This window comes from Phyllobates terribilis, unplaced genomic scaffold (assembly GCF_046119375.1).
Source record: "Phyllobates terribilis strain yellow unplaced genomic scaffold, ASM4611937v1 Scaffold_3__8_contigs__length_932513732, whole genome shotgun sequence".
NCBI classification, from domain to species: Eukaryota; Metazoa; Chordata; class Amphibia; order Anura; family Dendrobatidae; genus Phyllobates; species Phyllobates terribilis.
In genome coordinates this window covers 329123196-329138298 of record NW_027362763.1, presented here as the reverse complement: position 1 = coordinate 329138298, position 15103 = coordinate 329123196, and the positions used below count along the sequence as shown (strand labels likewise).

The window sequence follows — 15103 nt, the reverse complement described above, 5'->3', positions numbered from 1 at the left end:
CACAGCCATGGCGTGGTGGCCAGATTCCGCCTCCACATGCCTAAAAGGCCCAATTTAAAGTGCAAGCAAGCAAGCAGTATGGTATTGCAGCCTGGGGGTGGGTAGGTGGCAGGCTGCATACTTGCGCTTGCATTGCAAGGAATGGGAGAGGTACAATTGAACACTGCCCTGGGACAAGGACTTGAATGGGGATAGTTGCAAGTCTGCAACGACAGGTGCAAGGTGGGAGGCATCTTCGCATGTACCATGAACAGGGGTTTGGCATGCACACACTACAGCGGAATAGGCTCTCCTTCCCACTAAATGCACTGGGGAGGGCACAGGTAATGTTTTGGTATATGCGCTTAATCTTATGTATAAGGCACACCAGGACAAATAGGGGCGGCTGGGGACTGAGTATGGATACCTCACTGCCGAAGCAGCCATGAGGTAGTGGCCAGCTTCGGCCTCCTCTAAACTAAAAGGCCCCATTTCAAGTGCAAGCTAGCAGTATGGAATTGCAGTCTGGGGGTGGGTGGGTGGCAGGCTGCACACTTACACTTGCATTAAAAGAAAACATAGCAGATGCTAACTTCTGTCATCATCATCATGCTCCTCACCTTGGCACTCTCATCTCCACCGATGGAGAAGTCAGGGCCCACCGGAGGAGTCTGGTTCTCTGGTGGGCTCGTCCAATGCTGCCTAAAGCAGGCCGGGCTAAGAAAAGTGTGTGGGGGGGATGTTCCAAGGAGAAATAGGGGCGGCTGGGGACCGTTTATGGACACCCGGCTGCCCCCAGGCGGCTGGGGACCGTGTGTGGACACCCGGCCGCGAGGCGGCTGGGGACAGAGCATGGACACCCGGCCGCCGGGCAGCTGGGGACTGAGTATGGATTCCAGGCCGCCAACACAGCCATGACGTGGTGGCCAGATTCCGCCTCCACATGCATAAAAGGCCCAATTTCAAGTTCAAGCAAGCAAGCAGTATGGTATTGCAGCCTGGGGGTGGGTGGGTGGCAGGCTGCATACTTGAGCTTGCATTGCAAGGAATGGGGGAGGTACAATTGAACACTGCCCTGGGACTAGAACTTGCATGGGGATAGTTGCAAGTCTGCATCTTCTGATGCGGCAAGGATCACTTATGATGGGCACACTTTTAGACAGTGACCTGGGAGTCAGAGATGCTTCCAGGGGTCTTCCCCATGCTGTTCCCATGTCTTTTCAGCACTTTATGCATGTGTCACACAGCACATGGCTAGATAAGGTTGTAAAATGTTAAAATGACATTTCCCGGTGAATGCATTTGTCATAGTTGAAAGCAATACAAAAGTGCAAAAACGCATAAAAAATGCTACTTGTGAACATAGCCGAAGGTGTGGAGGAGTATTTTTGTTTTTGGTCATTTATTTTAACTTATACACAAGTCTTTTCCCTTTGAAAGGATGTTCCTTAACATATTTCACAGGAAAAAAGTTTCACTTTCGTTTTTGAACGTTTTATTGTGAGCCCGTAAAAGTGGCTTAATACCTCTGACCACGTTGATGACAGCAGTGACCTGGGGGTCAGAAATGCTTCCTGGGGCGATCCCCATGCTGTCCCCATGTCATTTGAGCACTGTCACTATCGTTTTGGGCACTTGTTAGGCTTTTAAAAGACTGCCGGGGGTGCCACCGCAAAAATGCTCGAGTCTCCCATAGACTAACATTGGGCTCGTTGCTCGGGTCGAGCACCCGAGTATCACGGCGAGCTCGGCCCGAGCTTCGAGCACCCGAGCATTTTAGTGCTCGCTCAACACTAACTAAGATACTCTAACGAATAGTAACCAGTGGGCAGAGGCTGCGGTCACTGCCGCAACCCCTGCACCCTCCCTGAAACTCAGTGTCATCATGACGCTCGTTTCAGGGGCTGGTCCCTGCGGTGTCTCCCCTGTGCGATGAGCATAGCGTCTGCTCTGTTGTCAGATTAGATGAATAGTAATACAAAGCGGTGTCACTACCGTGCCACCCCGCAGGTGACATCACTGGTCTCTGCCAGGCATTCTGACACCTCTTTGCTGCTGGCTTATTACTAGTCATCTAAGCCGCCACTGTGCTCATTTAAATCAAATTAACATTTGATGTCACCACTATTTGTAATCCATCAAAACCTTACAAGTGTACAGATAAATTCTGCTATTTTGGAGGAAGTCAGGTGTTTAAGTAAACAGTTATAAAATGATGATCATTATCACTTGTTTGATATATGTTGGTTGAAAGACAGTAATTAATTGAAAGAGAAACAGCTGTGTAGGCTTAAAACTGGGTGAGAAAACCAAACTGCTACAAAAGTGATGTTGTGGAAGACCGTTTCATATCACAAGTCATAGGCCATGATAGGACTAAACACCGCAACAAGATAGTTCTACTGCATCAGCAAGTTCTCTTCCACACAAATATTTTAAAGCCGGATAGGGTTTCAAAATGTGATATTCAAGCTCTTTTGAAGATGCACCAAGAAATCGGTAACACTGAAGATCATAGTTGCAGTGGTCGCCCAAGAAAACCTTATTGCACCAGATGAAAGACACACAAGGCTTATTTCCCATCAAAATTGGAAGATTTCAAGCAGTGCCATTGGCTCAGAATTGGCAGCAACCAGTGGGATACTGCTACACCCATCTACTGTTTTGAGAAGTCTAGCCAGAAGTGTTGTTCATAGAAGAAATGCTGCCAAATGCCAAATCATGGCTTGGACATCGAAACAAGGGTAATTCACTCAACTGTGCCCAAACACATAGGCACAAAAGTGCAGAAAAGTGGCAGCAGGTGCTCTGGGCTGATGAGCCAAAATTTGACGTAACAGAAGGAAGCTTCTTTGCTGAAGTGCTGGAGAGTAGTACAATAATAAGTGTCTGCAAGCAACAGTTAAGCATGGTGGAGGCTCCTTGCAAGCTTAGGGCAGCATTTCAGCAAAAGGAGTTGAGGGATTTGGTTAGGATTTATGGCGTCCTCAACAATGAGAACTACAAACAGATACTTATCTATTGGGCAAAACTATCAGGAAGGCGTCTGATTGTCTGTGTGTGTTTAGGGCCATTGTCCTACTACAGAATAAATTTGGAGCCAGTCATTAAGAACTATCTTCAGCGTAAAGAAGAAAGATTCCTGGAAGTGATTATATGGCCCTCACACAGCCCTGATCTCAACATAAAGTCTGTCTGGAATTACATGAAGGAACAGAAGGAATTGTACAAGCCTACAGCCATTGAAGCTCTGTTAGCTCTCCAAGATATTTGCAGTTTTCCTTAGAGGGACTTTGGTCGGCACAGAATGACTGTTATAACCAAGCACATGTGATTGGTGCACCATGGTTTGGCCAAACATTTAAGTGCACCTTCCCACCTGCTTATTTTCCGTCTATCTCCGCCCTTCATCATGCCAGAGCTGTTAAAGAAGGGGATAACAAGCAAATGAGAAGGTCCACTTAAATGTTTGTCCACTCCATGGTGCATCAATCGCTTGCGCTTGGTTTGAACAGTCATTTGGTGCCGGCAGAGCTCCTTTAAAAACTGTGTACAAGTGTACATAGAAGAATTGAGGCTGTTTTGAAGGCAAAGGGTGGTCACACCAAAATGTTGATCTGATTTTCTCTTTTGTTCATTCACTGTACATATTAAACCAATAACTTCTATTTTTGAAGAGCATTCTTACTTTGCAGCATTTTTCCTCACCTGCCTAATACTTCTGCACAGTACTGTAGCTGCTAAGTTACCAGTCACATGATAGGATTTAGCCACTAGTTTTCATGTATACATACATATTGCTAAAACGTTGTTCAAAGAAAGAAACAATCAAAAATAGATTTCCATTTTTAATTTGCAAGAGAAAAAAAAATGCATATCAAATATACACCTTGAGTCTGATAGCAGCACAGATACAGTGACATATGTTATATCTGGATGATGACGACTTATGAGACACAAATCCTACACAATGAAGAACAAGAAATTACAGCAGGATGAATGCATTACATCATATTTAAAGGAGAACCAAAACCAGGGAAAATGAAAACAGGTTTCTATGAAAAAGAAAGTAATCACATGTATATGGAAGGAAACCGTTAAACATGACAATAGACAGAACTAATATTAGTGCAAATAATGCATACTGTAATGCGTATTGTTAAGTCGTAAATGTCCCCTTTCCTGTAGATGCGTAAAAGTAAAGAACCCTAAAGTATCGTGACAGGAACAATATTTTACATGTACCTGGAAATGTCCGATTACAACTGAGTAACAAGATATCTGAACATTGCGATGACAAAAGACAAGTATGTGCTGCATGAAAGAAGTGCGCAGTAAGAAGAGAAATACAAATCAATTGGTAACCTGCAGTTGGATGAGTGATAATCCAGGATAATCTAATCATTGTGAATCATAGCACCTCTGAAAGATGTCACTCAAAACCTCACTGCAATGCCTTCTTGAAAGGTGGTACAACGGTTTACAATCCACCACGAAAGTAGCACGAAAAGAATTGAAGAATTTGTATGATCCGGATAAGATGATGATGACCTGGCGAAAATCAACATCCAATAAATAATAGACTTGAAGCAGCTTACCAATATTCTTGAAAACCCAGAGAACTTCTGGATAAATATTTATGAGGCTGATGGGTTGCAATCTAAATCGGAAAAATGGTTACGTCACAAATGTGCAGTGTAAAAAGAGACACAATGTTCAGTTCACATATAGTGTGGGGGTACACCGGCTAATGCATATGTCTGATCAATATGCAGCTCATAAAGGGAAGACGGGATAAACAAACTCTCCCTAACGTGACCGTCTTCAGTGTCAGATTGTGCTAATGAACTCCACGGTCAACTGTGCCAACTGCAAAACGGCCCATTTATCTTAGATTACCTGAACGCACAGATTTTAGCAGAACTAGACAATTAGTCTAATGTGTATGAGGGTGTTCAGAGTTTCCCAAGGAGGTAGATGAGGGGTAAGAAGGGGTGGAAGAAAAATGGCTTCATCCTCTTGTTCTTCAGGAACAAAAGCAGCCATTCTGTCAAGCAGAGTCTAGCAAAAGCTTACTCTCTTCTTCCCATTCATGCAAGTGTATGGGGATCAGGAAAGATGGCATTCAGATGACTGCTATCTAAACTGCACGGCTAGTTTAAGGATGGCAGCCCTGCAATACAAGGTTTTCTTGCTAGGTACAGAATGTACATTCTCATTAGACAGGTTAAATAAAAATAAGGTACTACCCCTTACTTTTATGAATTGCTAGGTTTGTATGTGCACGGCATCTGATAATATATACAGTATTCCTAGTGTGACATGTGTTAAAATGAAAACATGGTCAAAAATAAATTCTCTCTACTTTGACCCTTTATTTTATAAAGGATAGGGACATCTTTTTTTTAAAAAAACATGCATTTTGAACTAAAAATTATTTTTGCAAGTGGGTTTATAGCTTACACTGTCTACCGCTAAGTGCAGATTGAGTTATCTGAAAATCAGTCAGTGAGCCAATTCTGATTATAACTCTTAGGCCACGGCCCCACTATCAGTATTTGGTCAGTATTTTTTCTCAGGAGTGGGAGCCAAAACCAGGTAAGGAACAATCAGAGAAAAGGTATAATAGAAACAAGTCACCAACTCTGCATTTATCACCCACTCCTGGTTTTGGCGGCTCCCACTCCTGAGGAAAAAATACTGACCGAATACTGACCAAATACTGATAGGGGGGCCTTCTTGTCCTTCTAAGCTTCTCTCAGCAGATTTATGATCAGAGTTGAGATTAACTTTATATGGTCATTAATCAGCTGAGCTCAGAATAAGGAAGGTGAGTGATAAATGCTGCCAGGATGAGCTCTCTGACTGATTCTCAGATAACTTATTCCGCAGAGAGCAATAAACAGTACAGCACAAAAGCAGCTATAGAAGCAATATGGTCAATAAAACGGAATTGCAAACATTATTTTTCACAAAAAATGCTTAAATTTAAGTAAAAAAAAAATATGCCACCAAGGGTTTTCTACTAAACATGGCTCATTACGTAGCAAAATTACAGTCTGCATGTTTCCTTTGACCAAGACCAACTAATGCAAATCCTGCTGCAAACACTCAAGCTCGTATCGGGAATGTTTGCGGTGTACATGGAAAAATATATATCATGAGAAACAAATACAGGCTTCCCATGGTGGAGCACAGGAGGAGTGTCAGCAGATGTACAATATTTCAGGAGACTGTACCTAGAACACAGTTTATTATGTACAGACATTAATACATTCTTTGGATCGACATTTGTGAAACTGAAGTGGAATAATCCAATTTGATAAGATTTTGTTTAAAGTGACAAAAGTATAATAGAAAAATGTGATCTGAATATATTTTATGGACTTGTGTAGACATTTCCAGGAAAATTTCACTCTGTACATTAGTCATCAATGGAACGTGTGTACTTGTGATCAAATTAAAGGGTCTAGAAAAACAACTTCACTGCAAAGTCCACCAGACTTGGAGCCATAACTAGATCACCTTGCGGAAAATCTGTCAAGATTTATGGGCCCCTGAACCGCCTGTTATGCAGGACTGCTGACAATAGTGCGCTTGTATATTTTGGCTGATGCAGAATAATGTAAGAGAAGAGAAAAAAAAAAAAAAAAAGATATAACCATCGGCCTCCTGGCTGATGAATATGTCATTTATGCAGATAAAGCCAAGACGGGGTCAGCTCACTTCACCGCGCATGCGCCAGGTGTGAGGACATCCGTCAGGTTGGTATATGTTTAGTCAGCATCATCAGCCCCACCCTAGTCACTCTTTACAAGGTTTTGCACCATTTTCCAAGTTTATCTACATTAGTCAGCATCAGCCAAATATATTATAATATATATATATATATAGCATAATTGTCAACCAATCACCTTCACGGATGGCCCAAATCCTCCCACTTTAAACCTCAGCTGCAGAGCCACAAATTATCAATGTCTTATGTAAATTAATGGAAGCCCAAAGCAAATAATTTATTTCCAAAACATAAACCTAATTTCTCAACGTGTAGACAAATTAAATAGACAATGCAAACATAAAATGGTCATTAAGGCTCATGTTCTCCCTTGAAACTAATAATGATCAAAGCAGCATATGAAATAGTCATTTACGGTTTCAAAATTTGCAAAGTCCTGCACAATCAGGATTAAAAAGTTCATATTGTTCTTGACAGATCCAATCTATGCTGGATATGTAAAAACAAGACAGCACACAGACTACACATCAAGTCTTAATGTAAGCATGTGAAAGTCTCAGAAAAACTTGTCGTCAATCCTAAAGTGAGGCCTGGTTACATCATCAGGGTTAATGAAGACAGAGATGGATTTTCCTGGGTTCTCAGTCACTAGTTGTTGTAATTTTTTGGCTAACCGGTCATCAGGTTGATTATTGTCTCCGCCATCAGACTGTGGTGAAGGTATGCTGGTGGTGCTCCCCCTCCTCTGGATATCCATGGTGAGCCTGTTTGCAGCCTTGACGTGTTCTATGGCCGTTCGGAGATGTTCTGCTGGGTCGGACCTCACAGAGGAGAGCTTCCTAGCATGTAACATAACAGTCTCCTCTGAAAGGTGTTCTAGCATATTGCACTGAGGAATGAAGTAATTGGGGCACAATTTGTTCACTAAGCAATTCTGCAGATCATCAATAAGTCCCAAAAGGAAATGGGCAGCGTAATCGTCTTGAGCCAAGTAATTAGCTGGAAGTCTATCACAAGCCCATAGCATCATACTGCGGAGATGGTATGGACTGATAGCTTTTGGTCTTGATAAAAGCTTTATGATTATGGCTTTACAAGCTTGGTAGGCTTGCATTAAGCTGCTGGAAATGCATTTCTTCAGCTGTACCTCACTTCTGGCAAATGACAACCTCCATTCATTATCTTTTTTACCCTTATAGGAGCAAGCTGGCACCAAATAAAAGCCACTAATTACTTCTTCTTCTGTAATCTTTCCATCCCAAAAATGGTTTTCCATGAGCCAACTCTGAGCTACAGCTGGCCAACCCTTGAAAGAGACCACAGGAACAATATCGTACATCATGCGACTGCTACCGACACCTAAAATAATTGTAATAATCGTACCATTCTTTTCTACCTTCTCTACCTTGGGCATCCCTCTCTGAGGTTTCTTCTGAATCTCAGACAACACAATGCTGATTGACTCATGGAACCAGTCCGCAACTTTTGTAGGGGAGAAAAAATAGTTAGTAGCCCCGTTGATATGGTCCACTATTGTACAACAATCTTTCCATTTGGTGATGGTCCCTTCATCAAACAGTCGAAGGCTAAGCCATGAATGACAAAGTGCAGAATGCCGCATATCCAGGGTGACTGGTTGGTTTCGGTCATGAAGTTTTAAAGCTGGCACAAGTAGAGTAAAATCCATGTCATAGTCTGTTCCACGGGCATAAACATTTAACTCATCAAGATCTAGGTCAACGACTCCTTCTCGAACACCGCCAGAAAGCAGCAAATACTCGTTGGCTACAGGCAACTTCTGGTCTAGTTTCTGAACCATACCTAAAAAGACACAAAAGGGAAATATTAATATTACAGAAGAAATAGTAAGATTAAATTACTACAAAACTTTCACATTTTATATTAAAGCTGGGATAGCAAACATAGGCGAGGGGGACACATGATGGAAGCAAATCTACAGAGCACTAAAATTTGAGACACTGAATAACCCTCCTTTAGGCCACTTTCATGCTTCTGTATTTTGGTCAGTTCTCTGCATCAGTATTTGTAAGCCAAAACCAGAAACAGATCCCACAAAGAAAAAAGCCACCACTCAGGACCTCGGTCTATGAGCTGAAGCAGCAAACCAGAGTCTCATTTTGGTAGACCTGGGCTGTCAGGTATTGAAGGGACCCTGACAACTGGATCAACACCAATAAGCTGATTATACTGCTACATTGGCCTTTTTATGCCGATTAGAATTGCTGGCATCCCCATTGTGTGGGGTAGGTTTACAGTATTTAGTAAGTGTCACTTTTTCAAACTTCTTTCGTTACATTTTTAAAATGACCTTGACTAGGCAAAAAGTGTGCACTAGGGGTGGACTAGTCCTGCCTCATTTGCCGATAACATGCCCAATGAGACATGACTGATCCCTGAGGCGGCCTCATGCTCTCCTTCCAGAACTTTGCTTCCCATAACTGCTTGTGAATGCGTGACTTCAGGAATGTGTAGTGAACCTCTGCCTAAATTCCAAAGGCTTAAAGGGGTTGTCCTCTACTATTGGAAATAGCCCAATGTATTTTTATGATGAATAGAAGTTTCTTTGTAATTACCTTCCTCTGCTGTTTCTGCCTGTGAGCGGCGCTATCTGTGGCTGCTCACAGGCATCACGTGACCCCCCGCTGACATCACATCAAGTGAGGCGAGACTCAGCGCTGGGATCCCCGCGGTGGCTGCTGGGTTGTGGGCGAGGTTACCCCCTGCACATCACATCCTGCATCCACAGCGTGCTTTCCCAATGAATGGGGAGTGGGAGAGTGACCGGTGCATGCAGGGTGTGACGCGCGGGGTGACCCCGCCCACAACCCAGCAGCCACCGGTGGAACGCGGAAGAGAGACACCCTTGGCTGCATCGGGGACTATGACGTGACATCAGCGGATGTCAGAGGCGGCTGCAGCCGGGGATCACGTGATGCCTCTGAGTGGCCAGTGATAGCGCCGCTCACAGGCAGAAACAGCAGAGGAAGGTAATCACAAAGAAACTTCTATTCATCATAAAAATACATTGGGCTATTTCCAATAGTAGAGGACAACCCCTTTAAAACACCACTCCAGCGTTTTGTTTTTTTATTGCAGTGCTGGAATGGTGCTACTAACGCAAGATGCCTGCACCTAGTATTATACTAACCACCTGCTGTCTTCAGCTCTTCCCAGCACCGCTCCATCATCTTGTGACTGCAACATTTGACTGAGTGGAAGTCAGAGGTACGGGTGACAAGTAGTGATGAGCGATTATGCCTCATTAACCCTTTTGGCGAGCATGCTCGGGTGCTCGCAGAGTATTCTGGCATGCTCGGCATTTCATTCATTGGCGCCGCACCTGCAAGTGTTATGGCTGTTTGCCAGCTGTGACACATGCAGATATAGCCTGTTCGCCAGCCTGTCGCCAAAAGGGTTAAGGAGGCATACTCGCTCATCACTAGTTACAAGCTTTCAATGCAAGTCTTTGAGAGCCAGAACAAGGCTTTAATTGGCTGGCATAGGAAAGTGACCTCAGGCTTGCTTCAGCAAACACAGGAGTGATCAAACAGGTCATAAACTGATGAAGACCGCCCAGAGTGGCATGGATAACAGCAGAAGACGGCGGCTGGTAAATATAAGACTAGGTGCAGGGGTCTTACATTAGATGCACCACTCCAACGCTGCAATTAATAAAAACACTGGAGTTATGCTACAAGGTTACACTGCTTCTGTCTGAAGTGCAGCATTCACAAACAACTACGGGATGCAAAGTTCTGGGAGGAGAGAGAGGGCGGATCAGAGATCAGTGTCATGTCTCCGTGGGTGGGCTATCCGCAGATGAGGCACTGACTGATCCGTCCGAAGTACACGACTTTAACTACTTAACCCTAGAACGCATACCTGGGGCCTCGCAGGCCCGCCCTGTTAATTGTTTTCTATTTTCTGCAAGATTTCTTTAGTTAGAATTTTGAAACTCTAGGTATTCCTCAGGTATATAGTTGTTTGTCATTTTTGTTTGAGTTATTCCATGTTATTTGCACACGGGCCTAAAAGGCCCCAGGTATGTGAAAGTGTAGATTTTTATGGTCATGCGTTCTAGGGTTAAGGTCCTTTAGATATGCAGCGAAATACGTTTGAAAAGGGGAGTATCACTATACACTATAAACTCTTCACACAATGGGGCGGCCTAGAATCAGCTTTAAAATACAGGTGCAGACATATTGCTTATAGGCAATGATCCAGCTCCCAGTTCCTTCTACATGGACGGATCTTCATCCATCTAATACTATACATTCTCCATAAGAGGCCGCTGCAGGGGTTTGCCTTGGATGTCAGGGGCTGGACTTCTAGCACTTATTAGGAAGGGGTTGTCTGTGACGAGACCTCCAAGTACCAGTTTAAAATCAATATGCACTGAGCAACTTAAAATCAAATAAACTCCTTATTTCAGGTCATAAATATCAAATAATGGCCGTGGTCTCGCTGTATCAGCAATTGGTCAGCACTAATCCCCGCTGACACAGCAAGCGCACAGTTAACGTCTCATTCATATGCATGTGGATTGTGACGCAAACAACAAAGCGGAGGTCTACATGTAATTCTGAGAAGATCATGAGACTGCAGCACTGCCCTGCCGCGGGTATCAGATCAGCCTTTTCCTAGGTCTAGTTAGCCCAGCAGGGCAGAGCAGGTGGCACGGCTGATGGGAGCGCGTGCAGAAGCCGCCTCATCAGATCAATGACCGCTCTATCGTCCATGTTCTCCAGCTTTTATACATCAATTAAGGCAACTTTCAACTTGAAAGACAATCAATAGAAAGAGAATCCAAGTGCATTAAGAGTAAATGAAGCTAATGGATATACATTATTATATTTGGTTGTAGTGCTTTACCCCTCTATCAGTCTGTCAGAGCCCTCCCTATAATGCAGTAGTGGTTTAGGGGCAGCACAGCATATCCTATTAAAGGGGATCTGTCACCAGGTCATCGCTACCCCATCTGAGAGCAGCTTAATGTAAGCGCAGAGACCTGTATCACTTACTAGGCTGCTTGCTGTCAGTTTGATAAAATCACTATTTCTCTGCTGCAGATCTAGCAGTTCTCTGAATGCTGAGCCCACACCACTGATTGGCGGATTCCTGACCATGTGAAGCGTACATTGAAAGCTTCCGGTCAATGGTGGGGTTATACAGAGCTCATGAATATGGAGGACTTCCTGGCAGCAAGGTACTAGTCCTCGAATTATAAAATCAGTGTTTTATCAGCAGCAGATTATCAACATTACGCTTAGCAGCACAGTAAGTTGGACATCAGTGGAATCAAGGTCTTCATCTTTACATTATGCTGCTCTCAGAACAGGTGGTAAAAGCCTGGTGAGATTCCCTTTAAAAATATGTTGTGGAAACTAGCCAATCACAATGCAGCATACAGCTGTAGAGGACAGATCTCTACAAAATACAGAAAGCCACCCCTGACCAGAAATCTGCTTGATGGTATAAACCCACTGCTTCTCTTCCCTTTGACCCAATATGCACTGCCATAACTGAAGGTATCTGTTTTCAGGGTGAAAAGAAAGAAGACTCTCATCATTGTAGGGAAACTTTCCAGTTACTGTTTGGGTATGTGCAGCAAAAGTTTACTGCTGGCAGAAAAACCGCTGCAAAAAAATGCGTTTTTATTACATTTTTCCTCATTCATTTAAATGGGTGAAAAACGCAATGAAAACTGCTAAAAAACTTGACAAAGTTGTATATTTAAGAAAAAAAAAGTTATGATGGTTCAAATCTGAAAGGAAAAAGTAAGCATAGGCATACAATTTCAGAAATGTCATTCACTTTGCTGGTACTGTAAAATGCTGTTTTGTTTTACCTATACTGATGTCAGCGTCATCTGTACAATGAACGTGCCAGATGTTACACGCCCTGCACTGTAATGCCAGGACTGCACCACACCTGAGAAGACAGAGACCACCCTATGGCTCTTCCCAAGCAGCTCATAATACCTGGAAAGTAATTCATTCATTGCTGCTCCACCGCCATATTCACACTGGGAATATTAGTATAACACCATGGCAGCGGTTTAAAGATCAGATGTCTGCGGTCAGTCTATAGAAATATACCAACACCAACGTAAAAGGAAAATTGTGAAATAATATATTATTTATACAATATTCTTAAGTGGACGGCTTGTTGCATATTTAGTTTCATTAGATTTTACATTTTTTTTAATCATTTAAATCTATGTTATATTCTATCAATCTACGGCCTTGATTTCTCATTTTGCTACAGAAAATGTGATATTACTCAATTATACAAATTAGTTACCGTCAATTAGACAAAATGTACAATGGGGGGAGGAAGGTTGAACTTCATGGACCGAGGTCTTTATTCAACCTATGTAACTATGAGCCATTTGTAAAGGATTTGGAAGTGTGGATTACCCATTAGACAGCCCTGTATTTGAGGACATGGGCACATTTATTTTTTATATGTATAGAGCACCTATGTGAAACACATGGAAATGTCAGATCTGACAGGACACAGTGACCTGCCCTTGTGATGACCGGTCCCCATGCCACCATGCCCAGCAGTGGCCGCCGTGCCCACATGTATAGAGAGGCCTCACACATGCGGTCGCTGCAATATTCTAATGCTAGGAGTGAAGTACAATAAGAGAAGTAGAATATTTCCTATATACGGTACTTACAGATCCACAGTGGGCATTAGTGTCAACACGTCATCATAATGTCAGACAGAAAATCCTGAGGTTGGGTGCAATGGTGCAGTGGCCGAAGACCTTGCCCATATAGGTAATATATAAAATATATCTATAGGATGGTCCTCAGCCACACACAGTTTCTGCACCGTGTAACCCTACTCAAGTAATTACTTGTCCATTGTTCACACGAGGATTCATGAAACCTAGAGCGGAGTGAGGAAGCCAATATGACGTATAGTGAAATGTCATCCTAGTTTACTTCCATCCGCTAGACAAGCCGTAATCTGAATAAAGACGTGCAGCTCTATGGTGACAAAATCCGATAAATCAGTGAAAAGAATTATAAACATATCATTGAATGGCGTAATTAGCAATTATGCAGTAATTATACATACAGAGACTACTTGCTTTCCAACATTTCTAATAATATTTTCTTTCTCCATTAGATGGAGCCCTAGATCACTGTATAAATCTATGCCGCGCGCTGGGTCGTGTAGCCCCCGGGGGCAGATGTACCGAAAACCTTATTAATTGTTAAACTGATTAAGATATTCTGTGTTGACAGGCCTATTACTAGATCAATTAGGATCAGTTGTCTCGGTAAATCTTGTATTAACCATTGTTCTGGATCTTATAGGAAAGCCTGCTGAACATTACAATAATGTGGTATTAAAATGGAAAAGGCTTTGCATAATCCACAGAGTTTATAGAAAGTAGTAGCTTAGCTCTTCACTTGTGTAACGCATGGGGTGCCGCTGTATGTACAGCACTCCCAGTGAGGGTGGAACAGGGTGCTGTGCACATTGCTTGAGGATGACAGTACAGCGCCCCCCCCTCCGTAATCTATAATTAGGGGGCATTGGCATCACACAGGCTCAGTCTGAATGTTACCGTGCAAATTTGTTAAAATGGCAAAAGTCACATCCTGTGAGCTGAGGAGCCATAACAGCAGAGCTCAATATGCATCCATGTGGGTATCCCGTTACCGATGCGTGCCCCCTCTAAATATATCCCACAGCCCCACACCAAGAGCAGAGCCAACATCACTAAGCTCACATACACAAACACACAAAATCAACAGCAGGCACAAATTAGTGAAAAGGAGCCGCGGCGTCAGGGTCCGGCAATGTATCAGGTCTCATCTGCCCGAATCTGTGAAGCTGATCTGGGGTGAGAGGCCATGTTCACACTAAGCTTTTTTGAAGCATTCAAAAATACGTTTTTCCAAATGAACCTTTTTTCGTGGGAGTTTTAACAGGTCTCGGAACAGTTTTTTCCTGGTGCATTTTTGTCTACAGCTAGACAGTATCAAGTTTGGACAAGTTTCCTTCAGGATCCCCATCAAACAAGTGATGTGCACGCTTTTCCTCTAGATCTTTTCCAAGAACTCTTCAGGCCATGTTCCTATGTATCCTAAATCCTTTTTCCCAGTTTTTTTAATGCAAAAAATCCACTGCGTATAACCGTTAAAGAAAAGAGAATGTGATTTCTTGACGACTCATACTCCATGTGCGATTATAGATGGTGTTGGACTTTGTGATCCTTGGAGATTTTTGCTTTCCCCAAAAGAGAAACCAAAAAAAAAAAAAATGGACTCAAAAATGCAGTCACATTTTCAAAGTTCAGACTATAAGGGTCTCTGAACAACAAAAAAACGCTTCAAATCGTCA

The 15103-nt window shown here is 43.0% G+C and overlaps 1 protein-coding gene across 1 annotated transcript in view; it reads right to left on the bottom strand.

The window, feature by feature from the left end:
- Positions 1-3814: 3814 nt before the first annotated feature.
- Positions 3815-15103, bottom strand: part of MB21D2 (Mab-21 domain containing 2) — a 116760-nt gene continuing 105471 nt past the window's right edge. Inside the window, exon 2 of the mRNA XM_073675152.1 lies at positions 3815-8536. Within this exon, the coding sequence (XP_073531253.1) occupies positions 7272-8536 (1265 nt within the window). The 3' untranslated portion in view covers positions 3815-7271. The remainder of the gene's footprint in view (positions 8537-15103) is intronic.